General features: G+C 44.1%; 1 protein-coding gene across 2 annotated transcripts in view; it reads left to right on the forward strand.

Annotated features, from left to right (window-relative positions):
- LOC118375301 (A disintegrin and metalloproteinase with thrombospondin motifs 19-like) overlaps positions 1-22,011 on the forward strand; it is a 144,179-nt gene that overhangs the window by 52,251 nt on the left and 69,917 nt on the right. For both annotated transcript variants that reach the window (XM_052525097.1, XM_052525098.1), the window contains exons 9-14: positions 460-600; positions 1,447-1,597; positions 10,333-10,434; positions 12,264-12,409; positions 13,041-13,189; positions 21,222-21,349. In XM_052525097.1, coding sequence (XP_052381057.1) covers positions 460-600; positions 1,447-1,597; positions 10,333-10,434; positions 12,264-12,409; positions 13,041-13,189; positions 21,222-21,349 — 817 coding nt within the window. The remainder of the gene's footprint in view (positions 1-459; positions 601-1,446; positions 1,598-10,332; positions 10,435-12,263; positions 12,410-13,040; positions 13,190-21,221; positions 21,350-22,011) is intronic.

Here is a 22,011-nt window from a genome sequence, read left to right on the forward strand (position 1 = left end):
TCAAGGCGTATTTAATACCCGTGACTGAGTGAACTTGTGCCGATGTTTATTTGCAAATTCCCAGCGCTTTTCATGTTCTTGCTTGTTTTTCGGCAACGACACATGGCTATGGTTTCATGCTAGTGTGTCCTCCTCGGACCAGGTTGGGTGTATTTTTTTGTCCTCTGGTTTTGATAATGTCGATAATGTGCTGGTAATGTGTCGCAACATGTTTCTGAAATCCATATTGGATTTCCTCACAGTTTACACGCTGCTGATTCGAGAAATCATCCAACCAGGATTTCTGGGGGAAAAAGTTGTAGGATATTTTCAGAGATTTTGCTAGCCTGGATTGTGGCATCATGGCATGATAAGGAGTGTTAAGGAGTGGCATGATGGCACAAACAGACTGGTACCCAGGCAAGAATTTTGCAACCTTAAGTCAATAATGCTTTTTTCTCTCTCTCTCTGTGACTGTAGCATGGGTGTGAGTCACGACAACGACCACCAGTCATGTGCGGACGGCCTCCACATCATGTCGGGAGAATGGGTCAAAGGTCAGAACCTGGGCGATGTTTCCTGGTCTGGCTGTAGCCGTGACGACGTGGAGAAGTTCCTCCGGTAAAACCAGCCATCCTTCGTCCTCCTCTTCCTTCCTCCTTCTCACCCTGATCATTTATGTTTCAATTCACTTAATTTCATTAATTAGTTGTCAGTTTGACCAACTTAAACATTAAAATAATGTTTTATATATTTATTATTTTCATATGGGTTATTTGAAGTACATTGTCACTATCACGTGTCATCCATTTGCACAGAGAACAGGACACCCTGCATACTGCAAGGTTTCGCTCCTCTCCCCAGTGACGTTATGCATGTATGTCTAAAGACTTGTTTATAACATCAACTACAGCCACAAGAGTCATGCTGTGGAGGAATGCAGCTTGACATTTATTGTCATGAATCTTGCCCTGGAGGCAGAACTGAGCGATTTTCAATAGACGGGCCAGCTGCAAAGTCAAAATTGGCTATGTTGTAAAAATTCATGAAAACGAAAATTTGATTTTTAAGTCTTCATTTCAGATTCCTGACAATGAATGCCAACCTGCTGGAGGAATGAGGGGTTGAATGAGACAGCTGAAAGCTGTGGATGATTAGTTGACCATAATACAGTAGTACAGTACAGCCAGTGTAGCTGGGAATTTGGCCCGTATTCACAAATCAGTTTAGCCTTTTAGATCATAATGAATAAAATTATATCGACAGGGGGACCTGATCCTTGATCAGAACTCCTAATCTGAGACAGTTTATGAACCCAGACCTGGGTTCAAATAGTATTTGCCATAGTGACGTGAAATGCCCTCAATCGGAAGTCACTTCTTTGCCAGGTTAGTGGAGAGTGACTCAATAGAGAACGTTTCTGTGTGTGTGTGTGCATGTGTGTGCATGCACGTGTGTGTGTCGTAGGTCCAAGGCCAGTAGTTGTCTCCTCCAGACCGACCCGCTGAGCTTGAACTCAGTGATCCTGCCATTCAAACACCCAGGGATGACTTACACGGCAGATGAACAGTGTCAGATCCTCTTCGGAACCACCGCCTCCCACTGTCAAAACATGCAGGTGAGTGAAGCACTAGGAAATGGGAGTCGATTACAAAAGGCATGAACTGCATCGGAAATGCCGTCATTTCTTTTCTCAGGGTGCATTCACACTGAGCAGCGCAGAGTAAAATGGTGGAGCCAACTGAATGTATTTCAATGGGGAAGGTGCATTGGTTTGCATGAGGTTGCAGCACACCAAGCACACCAGGCCTCAAAAAGCACATATACTTATACTCTGTTACCTCTGTGATGTGTCGCGAGGTCGTCCTACATCTGAACAGAGCATGTTGGGATCAGTACCTAGTTTTGAGTTCAGAGAATATTTCCCCCAATTAAAGACAAGAGCTGTGTTCTAATACCCATGCTAACATACTGTATACCACATACTTAATGAGTATATACTACATGCTATATACTATAAGTTCATTTTAGTGTACTGTAAATAAACGGTATACTTTCAGATGAGCGTACTAGAGCTTTGCCTGTCTACCGGAAGTTGATGCTGTTGGTATGCAACCTCTTACTAGCTTGTTAGCATAACAATTACTAGCTAGACTTTTTACGACTTTGGGAGTGTTCTTAAATTCAATCTGGAGTGCCAGCGGGCCCTCAGAGACCGCTCTGGGCGTTCATAACCTCAGAGAGTTGTCAGATTGTCGGTTCATAAATTCAGAGCGTTTCGATCTGGGAGCGTTCAGAGCGCACACTGGACACTCTGGCCCGAGGAGTAGAGTTGACCCGAGTGTTCTGGCCTCACAACGGCAGTCAAGCACCCAAGCTAACTGGCTAACGTTGGCTAGTTTGCTAGCTACTTCCAGACACAAATTAGAGAACAACTCACTCTGATCATTTTACACGCCTTAGCAGAGCTGGTTAGGCAGTTTTCATGTTATCTAGAGTGTTGATGACTAACTGTGCTGCTGCTGGCAACAATTTAATTACGCTGACACTGGCCATATTCACCGGGTGTTGAGCATATATTCATCAGTTATTCTGCGCTCGAGAGTGCTCTGAAATCGGAAGTAGCTAGCCAGAGCGAATTTACGAAAGCACCCGAATGTCCATTGAGAACACACATGAGAATACCACTTAGCTAAGAATGACAGGAATAATCCAGTCAATAAACATTGGGTAGTTAGTTAGAGATCAGTTTCAGTTATTAGTAGACAACTAACATTAGGTAGCTAACTAACAATCTGGTACATACTGCTGTAATGATATGCTATGAGGTTCGTAAGGATAGCATAGCTAACAAATTGTCAGCCAACGTAATGTGTAAGGTAACTTATTTGAAAGTCATTACTTTATTACATTGTTCAAAATGTTCTTAACATTTGTCATCATTTGTTAAAGCAATGAATTTGTATTCGTTCTCGTTGGACTTCGGCTGCATATTTTCCGCCATTTTCTTCAAATCTGAAAACAACGTGAAGCCACGCCCATTTTCTTCAAATCTGAAAACAATGTGAAGCCACGCCCATTTTCTTCAAATCTGAAAACACCATGAAGCCACGCCCATTTTCTTCAAATCTGAAAACAATGTGAAGCCACGCCCATTTTCTGAAGAATTGCATTATGGCCTTCATATTTATATACTTCATATTTTGGCGAATGTAGTACGACATCCGGGAACCTTTTGGCATAGTAACTATATCTATACTATGACCAATATGGATACAATATACTCAATTTACGCCACACATAGTACAGTTAGTGCAGTTAGTAGGAGCATTCAAATATTTGTGATTATGTACGGAAGTTCTCCCCTTACTAAGATAACAACAACAACAACAACAACAACGTCATATTTCTAAAACTAGAAAATGACTCAAATTAAAATAGACTTCCTTACATAGAAGAAATCAAAGCGATCTTGACTTCATCGATTCCTACTTACGTTACAATGGCACACTCACTGAAATACAATTATTATTATTTTTGCACTGTTGCCACTGTATGTTTGTCACCATGTTACTATGGAGACACCGGTATCAACCACATCCATCAGTTCCAGAACATATCCCCCTTTCCGAACGGAACAGATCTCTATCTCTCTGAGAACCCTACAAATCACTTCCTCCGAGGTCTCGGGGGGGAATGTTTTTGCTGTTTCGATAACCACTCAAGCTTTAATTCATAAAAAACCTGAGACATATGAACCATATGAACTCTCCCCCCACCCAGTCGCTCTGAGTGAATCCTTAATCTTCACCATAAATCACCAACAATCGTTTTTAAACGGATGACAGATAAATTAAATAAAGAATTACCAAAGATTCGATCGAGGTTCCTCACGTCGCGTCCTGTCACGATAAGATGGCGGCGCAGCCTCGGTGGTGGACCCCATTTGTACCCCAGAGGCTCAGCAATCTCATAAAAAGCAACCCATTAATTAAGCTGTGTTATCAGGAACCATGGCAACCTCTGTGTTTACGAACCAAACACCCACCCCTAAATGGCATTTTTTCCACCAGAGTACAAGCGGTTTGAAGAGAACGTGAGCTTTTTATCCACCGTTGGGCTTGTGAAGCTGTATTTAGAGCCTGCACGTGTTTTTATGGGTCAATGAGGGTTTTTACTGAGAATGTTAGGTGTTGTTTTATTGTTGTCAGGTGCTAATGGAAAACAAGAGGTCAGTTTTCCTTCTTTTCTTTACTCATTGAGTTTGTTGCGATTGTGTAATTAGTGAAAATGCATGTAGGCGTGATGCTCACTGTGTTGTTGTTTGAATCACAGGTTGCCCATTTAAACATATGTTTTAGGGGCCTACAGTAAAGCCTGTATGTGGTTAGAGGTCCTTCACCCAACAGGTGGTTACTTGGTGCATCTGGCCTCTTTAACCATGTAAACCCTACACCCTTTAACTGTGTAAAGTCTACAACCTTTAACTGTGTAAACCCTACACCCTTTATCTGTGTAAACGTCTACACCCTTTAACTGTGTAAAGTCTACACCCTTTAACTGTGTAATCCCTACACCATTTAACTGTGTAAACCCTACACCCTTTAACTGTGTAAACCCTACACCCTTTAACCGTGTAAACCCTACACATTTACATTTACATTTAAGTCATTTAGCAGACGCTCTTATCCAAGCGACTTACAAATTGGTGCATTCACCTTATGGCATCCAGTAGAATAGTCACTTTACAATAGTGCATCTAAATCTTAATGGGGGGGTGAGAAGGATTACTTATCCTATCCTAGGTATTCCTTAAAGAGGTGGGGTTTCAGGTGTCTCCGGAAGGTGGTGATTGACTCCGCTGTCCTGGCGTCGTGAGGGAGTTTGTTCCACCATTGGGGGGCCAGTGCAGCGAACAGTTTTGACTGGGCTGAGCGGGAACTGTACTTCCTCAGTGGTAGGGAGGCGAGCAGGCCAGAGGTGGATGAACGCAGTGCCCTTGTTTGGGTGTAGGGCCTGATCAGAGCCTGGAGGTACTGAGGTGCCGTTCCCCTCACAGCTCCGTAGGCAAGCACCATGGTCTTGTAGCGGATGCGAGCTTCAACTGGAAGCAAGTGGAGAGAGCGGAGGAGCGGGGTGACGTGAGAGAACTTGGGAAGGTTGAACACCAGACGGGCTGCGGCGTTCTGGATGAGTTGTAGGGGTTTAATGGCACAGGCAGGGAGCCCAGCCAACAGCGAGTTGCAGTAGTCCAGACGGGAGATGACAAGTGCCTGGGTTAGGACCTGCGCCGCTTCCTGTGTGAGGCAGGGTCCTACACCCTTTAACTGTGTAAACCGTACACCCTTTAACCATGTAAACCCTACACCCTTTAACTGTGTAAACCCTACACACTTTAACTGTGTAAACCCTACACCCTTTAACCATGTAAACCCTACACCCTTTAACTGTGTAAACCCTACACACTTTAACCATATAAACCCTACACCCTTTAACCGTGTAAACCCTACACCTTTTAACCGTGTAAACCCTACACCCTTTAACTGTGTAAACCCTACACCCTTTAACTGTGTAAACCCTACACCCTTTAACCGTGTAAACCCTACACCCTTTAACCGTGTAAACCCTACACCCTTTAACTGTGTAAACCCTACACCCTTTAACTGTGTAAACCCTACACCCTTTAACCGTGTAAACCCTACACCCTTTAACCATGTAAACCCTACACCCTTTAACTGTGTAAACCCTACACCCTTTAACCATGTAAACCCTACACCCTTTAACCGTGTAAACCCTACACCCTTTAACTGTGTAAACCCTACACCCTTTAACTGTGTAAACCCTACACCCTTTAACCATGTAAACCCTACACCCTTTAACCGTGTAAACCCTACACCCTTTAACTGTGTAAACCCTACACCCTTTAACTGTGTAAACCCTACACCCTTTAACAGTGTAAACCCTACACCCTTTAACCATGTAAACCCTACACCCTTTAACTGTGTAAACCCTACACCCTTTAACCATGTAAACCCTACACCCTTTAACCGTGTAAACCCTACACCCTTTAACTGTGTAAACCCTACACCCTTTAACTGTGTAAACCCTACACCTTTAACCATGTAAACCCTACACCCTTTAACCGTGTAGACCCTACACCCTTTAACCATGTAAACCCTACACCCTTTAACTGTGTAAACCCTACACCCTTTAACTGTGTAAACCCTACACCCTTTAACCGTGTAAACCCTACACCCTTTAACCATGTAAACCCTACACCCTTTAACCATGTAAACCCTACACCCTTTAACTGTGTAAACCCTACACCCTTTAACTGTGTAAACCCTACACCCTTTAACCATGTAAACCCTACACCCTTTAACCGTGTAAACCCTACACCCTTTAACCGTGTAAACCCTACACCCTTTAACTGTGTAAACCCTACACCCTTTAACCATGTAAACCCTACACCCTTTAACCATGTAAACCCTACACCCTTTAACCATGTAAACCCTACACCCTTTAACTGTGTAAACCCTACACCCTTTAACCATATAAACCCTACACCCTTTAACCATGTAAACCCTACACCCTTTAACCATGTAATCCCTAAACCCTTTAACCGTGTAAACCCTACACCCTTTAACCATGTAAACCGACACCCTTTAACTGTGTAAACCCTACACCCTTTAACTGTGTAAACCCTACACCCTTTAACCATGTAAACCCTACACCCTTTAACCATATAAACCCTACACCCTTTAACTGTGTAAACCCTACACCCTTTAACCATATGAACCCTACACCCTTCAACCATGTGAACATTACACCCTATTCCCTAAATGGTGCACTACTGTTGACAAGGGGCCACTAGGGTTCTGGTCAAAAGTAGTGCACTATAATATAGGGAATATGGGACCATTTGTGACCAAGCCTTGATATGCCCCTTAAACCTTCTGTTTCCTTTACACCACCCCCTTCACTTCCTCTCAATGTATTTTGACAGATGTAGAGGCTTCGGTGAAAGACATGCTTCTAAATGTATTGGGGCAGATGTAGAGGCTTCGGTGAAAGACATGCATCTAAATGTATTGGGGCAGATGTAGAGGCTTCGGTGAAAGACATGCTTCTAAATGTATTGGGGCAGATGTAGAGGCTTCGGTGAAAGACATGCATCTAAATGTATTGGGGCAGATGTAGAGGCTTCGGTGAAAGACATGCTTCTAAATGTATTGGGGCAGATGTAGAGGCTTGGTGAAAGACATGCATCTAAATGTATTGGGGCAGATGTAGAGGCTTTGGTGAAAGACATGTTCTAAATGTATTGGGGCAGATGTAGAGGTTGGTGAAAGACATGCTTCTAAATGTATTGGGGCAGATGTAGAGGTCGGTGAAAGACATGCTTCTAAATGTATTGGGGCAGATGTAGAGGCTTCGGTGAAAGACATGCTCCTAAATGGTTGGGGCAGATGTAGAGGCTTGGTGAAAGACATGCATCTAAATGATTGGGGCAGATGTAGAGATGTTAATGGTCAAAGACATGCTTCTTTCCTTGATGATTGGTTTTCTATTGCAACCTTGCATACCATGGTTGCAAACTCTCAATATAAATAGCTTTTCATTGATATGGTTTACAGTTTGTTAATCTCAGTCAACCCAGAACTAAAATCTTGGTCACATAGTTCATCTGCAGATTTAGTTCTGGATGTTCACATACACATGGTTAGCAGATGTTAATGGTCCCTTCAGCTTATTGGTCACCCCACATGCAAAGCAGATGTTAATGGTCACCACCTTCGCCCAATCCTGATACATCTAAATAATCTGTGACCTTCGCCCAATCCTGATACATCTAAATAATCTGTGACCTTCGCCCAATCCTGATACATCCAATAATCAATTCAAATCAAATTGGATTGGTCACATACACATGGTTAGCAGATGTTAATGGTCACATACACATGGTTAGCAGATGTTATTGGTCACATACACATGGTTAGCAGATGTTAATGGTCACATACACATGGTTAGCAGATGTTAATGGTCACATACACATGGTTAGCAGATGTTAATGGGAATGAAGCAAAATGCTTGTGCTTCTAGTTCCCGACAGTGCAGTAATATTCAACAAGTAATCTAACAATTCCACAACAACTACCTAATGCACACAGATCTAAAGGGATGGAATAAGAGTATGTACACATATATATATATATATATACAGATACATATATGGATAAGTGATAAGCCAGAAGCAATATATGGTATAAAATACAGTATATACATATGAGATGAGTAATGTAAGATATGTAAACATTATTAAAGTGACATTATTAAAGTGATTAGTGATCCATTTATTAAAGTGGCCAATGATTTCGAGTCATCAGTGATGAAAACCCAAGCACCGGGACTACTGTTTGGTCATTATCCGACGCATTCCATCCCGTTGAGACAGATTCTTCAGTTCACGTACAGCATCTGTTCAGGAGAGATTAGTGACATTAAGTTTAGTAGGGGTCTGAAACCTAAAGCACAGAGGTTCCTTGGTGTCCACGTCACCAATGATTTATTATGGTCCAAACATACCAAGACAGTCGTGAAGAGGGTAGAAGAAAACATGTTCCCCCCCTCAGGAGACTGGAAAGATTTGGCATGGGTCCCCAGATGCTCAAAAAGTTCTACAGCTACACCATCGAGAGCATCCTGACTGGTTGCATCACCGCGTGGTATGGCAACTGCTCGGCATCCGACCGTAAGACGCTACAGAGGGTAGTGCGTAAAGCCCAGTACATCCCTGGGTCAAGCTTCCTGCAATCCAGAACCTATAATATTCGGGGTCAGAGGAAAGCCCATAAAATTGTTAGAGACTCCAGTCACCCAAGTCCTAGACTGTTCTCGGCACGGCAAGCGGTACCGGAGCGCCAAGTCTAGGACCAAAAGGCTCCTTAACAGCTTCTACCCCCAGGCCATAAGACTGCTGAACAGCTTCTACCCCCAAGCCATAAGATCCTGAACAGCTTCTACCCCAAAGCCATAAGACTGCTGAACAGCTTCTACCCCCAAGCCATAAGACTGCTGAACAGCTTCTACCCCCAAGCCATAAGACTGCTGAACAGCTTCTACCCCCAGGCCATAAGACTGCTGAACAGCTTCTACCCCCAAGCCATAAAACTGCTGAACAGCTTCTACCCCCAAGCCATCAGACTGCTGAACAACTTCTACCCCCAAGCCATAAGACTGCTGAACAACAAACCATCAGACTGCTGAACAGCTTCCCCCAGGCCATAAGACTGCTGAACAACTTCTACCCCCAGGCCATAAGACTGCTGAACAACTTCTACCCCCAAGCCATAAGACTGCTGAACAACTTCTACCCCCAGGCCATAAGACTGCTGAACAACTTCTACCCCCAAGCCATAAGACTGCTGAACAACTTCTACCCCCAGGCCATAAGACTGCTGAACAACTTCTACCCCCAGGCCATAAGACTGCTGAACAACTTCTACCCCCAGGCCATAAGACTGCTGAACAACTTCTACCCCCAGGCCATAAGACTGCTGAACAACTTCTACCCCCAAGCCATAAGACTGCTGAACAGCTTCTACCCCCAAGCCATAAGACTGCTGAACAACTTCTACCCCCAGGCCATAAGACTGCTGAACAACTAATCAAATGGCCACCAGACTATTACATTGTCTCCCCCATTTGTAAAGTTCACTGCTGCTACTCGCTGTTTATTATCCATGCATATAGTCACTTCACCCCTACCTATATGTACAAAATACCTCAACTAACCTGTACCCCCGCACACCGACTCGGCACCGGTACCCCCTGTATATAGCCTCATTGTTGTTATTTTACTGTGTTACTTTTTACTTCAGTTTATTTGGTAAATATTTTCTTAAACTCTTCTTGAACTGCACTGTTGGTTAAGGGCTTGTAAGTAAGCATTTCACGGTAAGGTTCTACACTTGTTGTATTCGAAGCATGTGACTAATAAAGTTTGATTTGATTTGATGGAATGGACATCATTGTGAAGAGTAGTAGTGAGTGCCAATATTGTTATTTTATTTTATTTTTCCAATAAGAACACCGATTTCCATTATGCATTGAAAACTGTTTTTATTCAGCGTGTCCTTCGTAAACCGCATATAACATTTTTTTAACAGTGATTCAAGTAAATAAACATAGACTGCATCATAAAAATGTATGTCAATAAACTTTATTTCTCTGTGTGTGTGTGCGCGTGTGCGCGTGTGTGAGTGTGTGTGTGTCTGCGTGTGCGTGCGTGTGTGCGTGTGCTTGTGTGTGTCTGTGTGTGCGTGCGTGTGTGTGTGTGTGTACGTGTTTCAGTATGTGATGTGTTCAGGGCTGTGGTGCCGGGTGGATGGAGAGAAGGACTGTAAAACCAAACTGGACCCACCCATGGATGGCACAGAGTGTGACCCAGGAAAGGTAGGTAGAACCACAGCAATGTATTACGATACAGAACATGGATTTGTGTAGAACGTGTGGAGGACTTCTGTCATTTGTGGACACTGCTCTATTTCACATGACTTCATTCAAGTTTTATTACAAAAACTAAATGTGCGTCCCAAATTATACCAAATAGTATAGTGTACTATTTTTTTTATATCGGGTGCTATTTGAGACGTTTTGTGCCATTGTTATATCGAAACAACTTCACTTTATAATTACAGCATACAGCTTTTCAGACCATTTTTTTTATTTGATTATTTTTCAGGGTAGACTCTATTGCATCCCTTTCTACCTCTGTGTCCGCATCCCAAATTACGCTTACATCTCTTCTGAATATAGTGCACTACATTTGACCAGAGCCTTATGGGACGTGTTCAAAAGTAGTGGACTATCTAGGGAATAGGGTGCTATTTGGGACGTAAACCAATGCCTTTATTAATTCATCACATTTTCATAATCTTAAAATCAGCCAATCAACACGATATGGTCCCTCAATACCAGCCTCACTAATATGAAATCATCTTTTCCACACGAGCCCAAGCAAGCAGCCGTTGCTACAAGAGAAAAAATAGCGAGTGAGGGAGAGAGAGAGAGAGAGAGAGAGAGAGAGAGGGAAAGAGCGAGCGAGAGAGAAGAGAGAGGGGGAGGGAAAGCGAGAGAGCGTGAAAGAGCGAGCGAGAGAGAGAAGAGCGAGAGAGAGGGAAAGAGCGAGCGAGGGAGAGAGAGAGGGGGAGGGAAAGCGAGAGAGCGTGAATGAGCGAGAGAGAGAAGAGAAGAGAGAGAGGGAGAGAGACAAGAGAAGGAGAGAGCCATCCTCTCTGAGATATATTATAAACAGCGAGATGAGAAACAGCCTGTGGGCCAAGGGAAGGGGCCAGCTGTGGCCGCTCACGGCAAACCCCTGGCCCCGCTTCAGACCGTCTCCAAGTCCCTTTGTGTTTCCACGCTGACAGGCAACATGATGCAGAGCACCGCGCGGAGCCCGACCATCGTAAACCCTGCTAGTAACGCCACCAGGAACGTGTTGTATGTACTCCACGGTTGAGGTATTAGGTATTAGTGTAGTGAAGTACAGAAGGGAGTCTATTGAGACTTTGTCCTTAGATGCACTGTTTATAATCTGTAACAGCCCATGTAGAAATGCAAGTGCAGTCTCTTGTAGAAATATGCTTTCGTTGATCACCTAATTGTACGTTGGGAAACCTTCTGGGGGGTCTTTGAATAAGGCCAGTGAACTCTGGAGAATGTTACGTGTCATCAGAGGGGACAGGACGTATTAAATAGTGAGATCTCACTTCTTGGGCAGTGTTTGAATTATTTCAGGTATCTTGTAATGGGTGGGGTTGTGTCAGGGAAAAGTTGACGTTAAAGAGCTCCATCCTGTCAGCAGCAGTGTCAATAGTAATGATGATGAGCACAAACCAGAGTAAGGGAGATTGCCAGTGTTCAATCAGACCCTGAATCCTCTGTTTACATAGCTCAACACATCAGCCGCCACATAATCAGCAGCACGTCAACGGCAAGGCCGAGTTACACTGTGAGTGCAGCGTTGTTTTGTATTAGTGTCGGGTTCAGGAGTGTTTGCGTTCACAGTTGTTCAGTAGTGGGGTTTGATGATGTCATTGGACAGGGTTGTAGGTTTGGACACTGTGTGATTTATTCAAGTGTGTGTGTGTGTGTGTGTGTGTGTGTGTGTGTGTGTGTGTGTGTGTGTGTGTGTGTGTGTGTGTGTGTGTGTGTGTGTGTGTGTGTGTGTGTGTGTGTGTGTGTGTGTGTGTGTGTGTGTGTGTGTTGTACTCATACAGTGGTGTCGTGCTGGGGAGTGTGTGAGCAGAGCGGTGCCAGTGGAGCAAGCCATGGGAGAGTGGAGCACCTGGGGGTCCTGGGGAACCTGCAGTCCAACCTGCAGCACTGGCATCAGTGGACGCCAGCGCAAGTGTGAGAGTCCCAGGTACTTTACACTGTAATGACTGTCTGTCTGAGTAGAGTCCCAGGTACTTTACACTGTAATTGACTGTCTCTCTGAGTAGAGTCCCAGGTACTTTACACTGTAACGACTGTCTCTCTGAGTAGAGTCCCAGGTACTTTACACTGTAATGACTGTCTCTCTGAGTAGAGTCCCAGGTACTTTACACTGTAATGACTGTCTCTCTGAGTAGAGTCCCAGGTACTTTACACTGTAATTGACTGTCTCTCTGAGTAGAGTCCCAGGTACTTTACACTGTAATTGACTGTCTCTCTGAGTAGAGTCCCAGGTACTTTACACTGTAATTGACTGTCTCTCTGAGTAGAGTCCCAGGTACTTTACACTGTAATGACTGTCTCTGAGTAGAGTCCCGGGTACTTTACATCTTTGAGTACATTTTAGTCATTTAGCAAACACTCTTATCCAGAGTAATTGGGATTCAGTGCTGAATGGCACATGGACAGATTTTTCACCCTGTTTGGCTTGAGGATTAGAACCAGCAACCTTTCAGTTACTGGTCTAACGCACCTTATCCGCTAGGGTACAGGAGCTTTACTTATTTGATCTTGACCTTCATTCCATGCATTTTGTTTTGTATTGTCTCTGTTGGGACCAGTGGGAAAAGCCGGGACTGTGTCGGCTCCAGGATGCAGTACAGGCTGTGTGAGAACCTACCCTGCCCTGCTGGGAGCCCCAGCTTCAGAGACCAACAATGCCAGACCTTCAATCGCCCCTCCCTGCACTGGCACTCCGTCATGGATGATGGTATATATCTAGATCATAGACTGTATAACAAAACAAATCCATTGCAAAGGCTGCCTAGCATACACCTCCGATTTCGCATTTCAGCACCGTTGTCTCACTCCTTGCGCCTTGTGGCGCCTCATTGAGGCGACCATGTCATGTCAAACCACACTGCTGTCTCGTCCATGATAATGATGATGTTCTCCTTTATCTTATTTTGCCCTACGAAACTCACTGAAGTTCACACCTGCATTTATTTGAAACATTTATTTGCTGAAATGCTGATGCCCGGCTATTAAAAGGGACAGGCAGCTTTTTTGAGACTGCGTTTAATTGAAGTTTTACTGTACACTATTCACAATTACTGCAGTGCAGTTCTCTAAACCACCAAACTCTCTCTTAGACACTAACTCTCAAACTCTAATATCTTGCTTTGCTCAAGCCTCTTTCTTGGTCTAATTGTGCCTGCTGGAGTAGAGTTGGGAGCCAAACCGGTCTGTGTGTGTTTGAGCGTGCTGGTGCGTGTACCTGTGTGTGTGTGTGTGTGCGTGTACCTGTGTGTGTGTGTGTGTGTGTGTGTGTGTGTGTGTGTGTGTGTGTGTGTGTGTGTGTGTGTGTGTGTGTGTGTGTGTGTGTGTGTGTGTGTGTGTGTGTGTGTGTGTGTGTGTGAGGCCCATGTTAGCGGCACCCCCAGGCTACAGTAATTGGACCTGGGTTCTGACAAACAGGCTCTCCAGTGGCTCTCTCTCTCTCTCTCTGCTCTGGATGACATCACTAGATGACTTCACTAAATGACATAAATAGATGACTTCACTAGATGACATCACTAGATGACTTCACTAGAGGACTTCACTAGATGACTTCACTAGATGACATCACTAGATGACTTCACTATATGACCTCACTAGATGACTTCACTAGATGACATCACTGGATGACATCTCTGGATGACATCACTAGATGACATCACTAGATGAAATCACTAGATGACTTCACTAGATGACTTCACTAGATGACATCACTAGATGACTTCACTAGATGACATCACTAGATGACTTCACTATATGATCTCACTAGATGACTTCACTAGATGACATCACTGGATGACATCTCTGGATGACATCACTAGATGACATCACTAGATTACTTCACTGCACAGACGCTCTGCCTGCTGGAGCACAAAGCTCCTTTCATCAGGCAAGGGGTCTCTCTCTCCTTCTCTCCCTCTCTATTTCTCTCTTCCTATCTATCTATCTGTCTCTCACTCTGTCTGTCTCTATGTCCCTCTCTCAATTCAATTTCAATTTAATGGGCTTTATTGGCATGGGAAACATATGTTCACTTACAAAAGTTCCAGAAGAATAAAGACATTTCAAATGTCATTATTTATACATACAGTGTTGTAATGATCTGCAATAGTTAAAGTACAAAATAAATAAACATAAACATAAATAAACATAAATATGGGTTATATTTACAATGGTGTTTGTTCTTCACTGGTTGCCATTTGCTTGTGGCAACAAGTCACAAATCTTGCTGCTGTGATGGCACACTAAGGTATTTCACCTAATAGATATGGGAGTTTATCAAAATTAGATTTATTTTCAAATTCTTTGTGGGTCTGTGTAATCTGAGGGAAAAATGTGTCTCTAATATGGTCATACATTTGGCAGGAGGTTAGGAAGTGCAGCTCAGTTTCCACCTCATTTTGTGGGCAGTGAGCACATAGCCTGTCTTCTCTTGAGAGCCTGGTCTGAGGCCTCTCTCTCTCTCTCTCGCTCTCGCTCTCTCTCTTACTCTCTCTCTCTCTCTCTCTCTCTCTCTCTCTCTCTCTCTCTCTCTCTCTCTCTCTCTCTCTCTCTCTGAGCTGATTGGTGAAGAATCTGTCGATATGCCCTTGAGCAAGGCACTAAACCCTAATTGTTCCTGTAAGTCTCTCTGGATAAGAACATCTGCTAAATGACTAAACTTTAAATTATAGCTTGCGGATACAATGCATTCCTCAAATGCACTCATGGTTGATATAGATGATCAAAACCATCTTTGATAAGTAACAGGTATTTAGACTGGCTCCCGATGCTCCCAATCCCACATTCCTCCATATTTGGAGCAGAGAGGGGTAAAAATTGGCTTTCACTGTGAGATTTGGGAGATAGCGAGTGTTGGACATCCCATGTGTACAACACGATGCTGCTGCTGGAAGGCTGCTTGCATAGCTCTGACCTCAAGTCTGTGTCTCAAACGCCACCCTATTCCCTATATAGTGCACTACTTTTGACCAGAACCCTATGGGCCCATTTGGGATGCAGACCAAGTGTGCGCTCGGTGCCAAGTCCTGGCATATTGCACAAATCAGTATAAACCTGTCGGGCCGCATGTACGCACGCTTAAGTGTTCAAAGATGGGGATTGAATGTTTACAACGTAGCCTCGTCAAACACTGTAAGAGATGAATGCGTCTGGAAGATGCTTCGCGACGCCGCAATTAGTTACATCTTGGCCCCCTGCTCAACCGAGCTAGACCAAAACGAAGGCGGGTGGCTTTTTAAACATATCGCTGGCTTTTTAAACATATCGCTGGCATAAACATTTTGACATGTGACGAGATAAGGATGTAAGAGAGTGTGTAGGGTTTATGAGGAAAGCAGCTGGCCCTCCTCCAGCGGTGTTCTGTTTAAAGCATCATTAAGATTCCAGACTCCACGTGAGCTTTTAAAAGAGCAATCTGCAGTTCAAACAACAACAACACATTGGACATCTGAGAATGGTAAAGAATTGGGAATTTGATTCTGGACATTTTTTTTTTTACCACTTTCAAATTCATAGACATTGCTAAGGTATCACGTTTTAGGGAAGAGCCAGATGCAGACAGTGTCGAAGTAACAAAGGTGTATTACTAGAATGGGGCAGGCAAAACAACAGGTCAAGGGTCAGAGGTCAGTAATACAGATCAGAGTCAAAAGGTACACAACGGCAGGCAGTTTCAGGGCAGGAAGAGGTCCTGCGCCAACTCTACGCACGGTGTCCCCGGTTTGACCAGCTAAGCCCAGTGCGGCATGTTCCAGCTCCCCACACTATCCAGCCAGGACGAGTTGTGCCAGCTCTGTGCTCCAGACCTCCGGTGGGCCTCCACGGTCCAGTGTGTCCTGCGCTGGCTCTACGCACTATGCTCTACGCACTATGCCCCCAGTGCGCCTCCACGGTCCAGTGTGTCCTGCGCTGGCCCTACGCACTATGCTCTACGCACTATGCCCCCAGTGCGCCTCCACGGTCCAGTGTGTCCTGCGCTGGCTCTACGCACTATGCTCTACGCACTATGCCCCCAGTGTGCCTCCACGGTCCAGTGTGTCCTGCGCTGGCCCTACGCACTATGCCTCCAGTGCGCCGTCATAGCCCAGTGCGTCCTGTGCCAGCTCTCCACACTCACCGAGCTAGAGTGGGTATCCAGCCAGGACGTGTTGTGGTAGCTCCACTCACTAGGCTGCCAGTACGCCTCCTCAGTCCGGTGAGACCTGTTCCGGCTCCACGTAGGAAGCTTCGAGTGATGATCCATGGCACGGAGCCTCCAGTGATGATCCATGGCCCGAAGCCTCCAGTGAGGATCCATGGCACGAAGCCTCCAACGTAGATCCGCAGTCCGGAGCCTCCAGCGACGGTCCCCAGTCCGGAGCCTCCGGCGATGATCGATGGTCGGTTTCCTCCGGCGATGATCTGCGGCCCGGTTTCTCCAGTGAAGGGCCATGCACTAGGGCCGCCACCAAAGCGAAGGGATCTGCGGGCGGAGGGGGGTCTACGTCCCGCACCGGAGCCCTGAAGACATGCCCACCCGGACCGTACTGTCACGCCCTGGCCATAGAGAGGCTTTTATTCTCTATTTTGGTTAGGTCAGGGTGTGACTAGGGTGGGCATTCTAGTTTCTTTATTTTTATGTTTTCTATTTCTTTGTTTTTTGCGGAGTGTGGTTCCCAATCAGAGTCTATCGTTGTCTCTGATTGGGAATCATACTTAGGCAGCCTTTTTCCCACCTGTGTTTTGTGGGTAGTTGTTTTCTGTATAGTTTTTTTGCCTTACAGAACTGTTAGTTTTTCTCTTTGTTATTTTGTTTTTTTGTTTTGAGTGTTTTGATCAATAAAAATCATGAACACTTACCACGCTGCTCTTTGGTCCGATCCTCATTCCGACGAGGGCCGTGACAATAATGGGGAAGATGGGCAACAGCTGGAGAGGGGTGAAGACAAGTACAAACACAGGTGAAACAGATCAGTGCGTGACATGGATACAAGGACTAACCATTGAGGAGATTGCCCCTTTAAACACTGCATATTTATCTTGTTTCAAAAACATATACTCACTTGCTGCATGCAGGCTGCACAGTAGGCCCTCCTAGTCCTATAGATATCTTAGTATGGAGTCAGTCCAGCATCTAAAGGTATTGTGTAACCCAAGGCTCTCACACCCTGTTCCCGAAGAGCTACTCTCCTGTTGGTTTTCGCTCCAACTCCAATTGTAACTAACTTGATTCAACTTATCAACCAGCTAATTATTAGAATCATGTGCACCAGATTGGGGTTGGAGTGAAAACCTACAGGATGGTAGATCTCCGGGAGAGCCCTGATGTAACCTATAAATGTCAATACAATGTTTAGTATTTTAGGTTTCTCAGAATAGAAATCAGTCTTTGCACATTGACCAAAGACTGTCTGTGAAAAATCAAATTTGCGTCTTACTTCATGAATTATAATGTAAATGTAAAATGTATAAATGTGCTTCTAAAACACCATGAAGAAGATATCCATAGAAAACAGAAAGTGTCACCAAATGTTTTTTATACATGGTGCATCCAATCCAGTTGTATTATTCTCCAACATTTAGTCCGTGTGTTTAAACCTCGGAGATAACCGAGCTGCGTGAGCTCAGACGCCGTGGAGACGAACGGCTGAAAGCTGCAGTTGGCCGTCCTATCGCCTCTTGAATATCAACCGTCAATTTCTGTTCATTTTCCAACGATTCTACATGTGGATACGGTCCAAACAGCCATAACAATGTTTGTCATCACCCAGGAGGTGATAGCTAACACATTGCAGCCACACGCTGCTTTTAACCCTTCGATCTCTGGCGTGTCTGACCTGTAAAATAACTTTCTGACATGTCTGGGTGGACGTCTGGGTTGAACCTATTTTTAGCTGGTTGTCATGAAGGTCACAATGGGGTCGTGTAACGGTCATGAACATAAGGCATGTGATATCATATCACCATGCTCTTAACACAAATATCTGTGGTACACTCTTAGGAAAAAAAAGAGTTCCAATGGGTTCTACATGGAACCAAAAGGGTTCTACATTGAAGCCAAAAGGGTTCTACCTGGAACCAAAAAGGGTTCTTCAAAGGGGACAGCCGAAGAACCCTTTTAGGTTCTAGATAGTACATTTCTTTCCTGAGTGTAGTAGTTCAAAGCTAATAGATATGGTATCGGGCATGAACCTCAAGATGAGGTCATGTAGGGGTTGTGTATGGGTAATGATGGGTTGATGTAGGGGTTGTGTATGGGTAATGTTGGGGTGATGTAGGGGTTGTGTATGGGTAATGGTGGGGTGATGTAGGGGTTGTGTATGGGTAATGATGGGGTGATGTAGGGGTTGTGTATGGGTAATGATGGGGTGATGTAGGGGTTGTGTATGGGTAATGATGGGGTGATGTAGGGGTTGTGTATGGGTAATGATGGGGTGATGTAGGGGTTGTGTATGGGTAATGATGGGGTGATGTAGGGGTTGTGTATGGGTAATGATGGGGTGATGTAGGGGTTGTGTATGGGTAATGATGGGGTGATGTAGGGGTTGTGTATGGGTAATGATGGGGTGATGTAGGGGTTGTGTATGGGTAATGATGGGGTGATGTAGGGGTTGTGTATGGGTAATGATGGGGTGATGTAGGGGTTGTGTATGGGTAATGATGGGGTGATGTAGGGGTTGTGTATGGGTAATGATGGGGGATGTAGGGGTTGTGTATGGGTAATGATGGGGTGATGTAGGGGTTGTGTATGGGTAATGATGGGGTGATGTAGGGGTTGTGTATGGGTAATGATGGGGGGATGTAGGGGTTGTGTATGGGTAATGATGGGGTGATGTAGGGGTTGTGTATGGGTAATGATGGGGTTATGTAGGGGTTGTGTATGGGTAATGATGGGGTGATGTAGGGGTTGTGTATGGGTAATGATGGGGTTATGTGGGGGTTGTGTATGGGTAATGATGGGGTTATGTAGGGGCTGTGTATGGGTAATGATGGGGTTATGTAGGGGTTGTGTATGGGTAATGATGGGGTGATGTAGCGGTCAAACTGATAGAGCATGGTAATATGATATGAAAGGATAGGATCTGATAGGTTCAGAAATTATAGGATAGGATATTCTCTATATGGTGACCTACTTTACATTAAATGGAACCCTATTCCCTATATGGTGCACTACTTTACATTAAATGGCACCCTATTCTCTATATGGTGCACTACTTTACATTAAATGGCACGCTATTCTCTATATGGTGATTTACTTTACATTAAATGGCACCCTATTCTCTATATGGTGCACTACTTTACATTAAATGGCACCCTATTCTCTATATGGTGCACTACTTGACATTAAATGGCACCCTATTCTCTATATGGTGATTTACTTTACATTAAATGGCACCCTATTCTCTATATGGTGCACTACTTTACATTAAATGGCACCCTATTCTCTATATGGTGCACTACTTGACATTAAATGGCACCCTATTCTCTATATGGTGATTTACTTTACATTAAATGGCAACCTATTCTCTATATGGTGCACTACTTTACATTAAATGGCACCCTATTCTCTATATGGTGCACTACTTTACATTAAATGGCACCCTATTCTCTATATGGTGATTTACTTTACATTAAATGGCACCCTATTCTCTATATGGTGCACTACTTTACATTAAATGGCACCCTATTCTCTATATGGTGATTTACTTTACATTAAATGGCACCCTATTCTCTATATGGTGCACTACTTTACATTAAATGGCACCCTATTTTCTATATGGTGCACTACTTTACATTAAATGGCACGCTATTCTCTATATGGTGATCTACTTTACATTAAATGGCACGCTATTCTCTATATGGTGATTTACTTTACATTAAATGGCACCCTATTCTCTATATGGTGCACTACTTTACATTAAATGGCACCCTATTCTCTATATGGTGCACTACTTTACATTAAATGGCACCCTATTCTCTATATGGTGCACTACTTTACATTAAATGGCACCCTATTCTCTATATGGTGCACTACTTTACATTAAATGGCACCCTATTTCTATATGGTGCACTACTTTACATTAAATGGCACCCTATTCTCTATATGGTGATTTACTTTACATTAAATGGCACCCTATTCTCTATATGGTGCACTACTTTACATTAAATGGCACCCTATTCTATATATGGTGATTTACTTTACATTAAATGGCACCCTATTCTCTATATGGTGCTCTACTTTACATTAAATGGCACCCTATTCTATATATGGTGCTCTACTTTACATTAAATGGCACCCTATTCTCTATATGGTGCACTACTTTACATTAAATGGCACCCTATTCTCTATATGGTAACCTACTTTACATTAAATGGCACCCTATTCTCTATATGGTAACCTACTTTACATTAAATGGCACCCTATTCTCTATATGGTAACCTACTTTACATTAAATGGCACCCTATTCTCTATATGGTGATTTACTTTACATTAAATGGCACCCTATTCTCTATATGGTGATTTACTTTACATTAAATGGCACGCTATTCTCTATATGGTGCACTACTTTACATTAAATGGCACCCTATTCTCTATATGGTAACCTACTTTACATTAAATGGCACCCTCTCTTCTCTACTCTCCCCAACCCCCACCTCCTATCCCCTCTTACTTGTCTACTCTTCTCCTCCCCATATCCTCTCTCCTCCTCGCTCTCCTCACTTCCTCCTCCTCTCTCTCCTCCCCTCCCCTCTCTCTCTTCCAGAGAGGCCCTGTACACTGTTCTGTTCCTCCACAGGGAAAGAACAACCCCGTCTTTTGGCTGAGAAGGTGCTGGATGGAACCTCCTGCGGCTCTCAGGAGTCAGGCCTCTGTGCCAACGGGACATGTCAGGTACACCAGTCATGTGACAGGGGACTTTTCAGGTACACCAGTCATGTGACAGGGGACTTTTCAGGTACACCAGTCATGTGAAGTTGCCCCTAGACGCTGATCTTGGGTCAGTGTGTATCCCCACTAATGGTTAAGGTTTGGATTGGGGCAGGGGAAGCTGATCCTAGATCTGTACCTAGAGGAAACTACATATCATGTGGCATGGGACTTGTCAGGTACACCAGTCATGTGACAGGGGACTAGTTAGGTTCCAGTGTGTTCTACATGTTCAGTAACTCAATGGTAGATGTACACAATATAGTTGTAAATAAAGCTGGAAGTTTTGCATCTCTTCATGGCACACAAAACCCAAAGTCCTGGAGATTTCTGTAAGTGTTATTCGTAGCCATCTCACGCAACATTTTTCTGATGTCTGATGATGCAGGTTCGTCTGATCTGATGTCACAGTTCTCGGACAGCAAAATTGTGAAAAATGTTCCATATTGCAGAAAGAGAAAGTCATTTTCCAAGCTGTTTCCCCAACACATTCCATGTCTCCTTCCAAACAAAGTCTTCAATGTCAAGTCCAGCAAGAAAATAAATGGTGCTTAAATCACTGACCCAAAATGGTACTTAAATCACTGACCCAAAATGGTGCCCTATTCTCTATTTAGTGCACAATT

The sequence above is a fragment of the Oncorhynchus keta genome, chromosome 9, assembly GCF_023373465.1.
Source record: "Oncorhynchus keta strain PuntledgeMale-10-30-2019 chromosome 9, Oket_V2, whole genome shotgun sequence".
Lineage (NCBI taxonomy): Eukaryota > Metazoa > Chordata > Actinopteri > Salmoniformes > Salmonidae > Oncorhynchus > Oncorhynchus keta.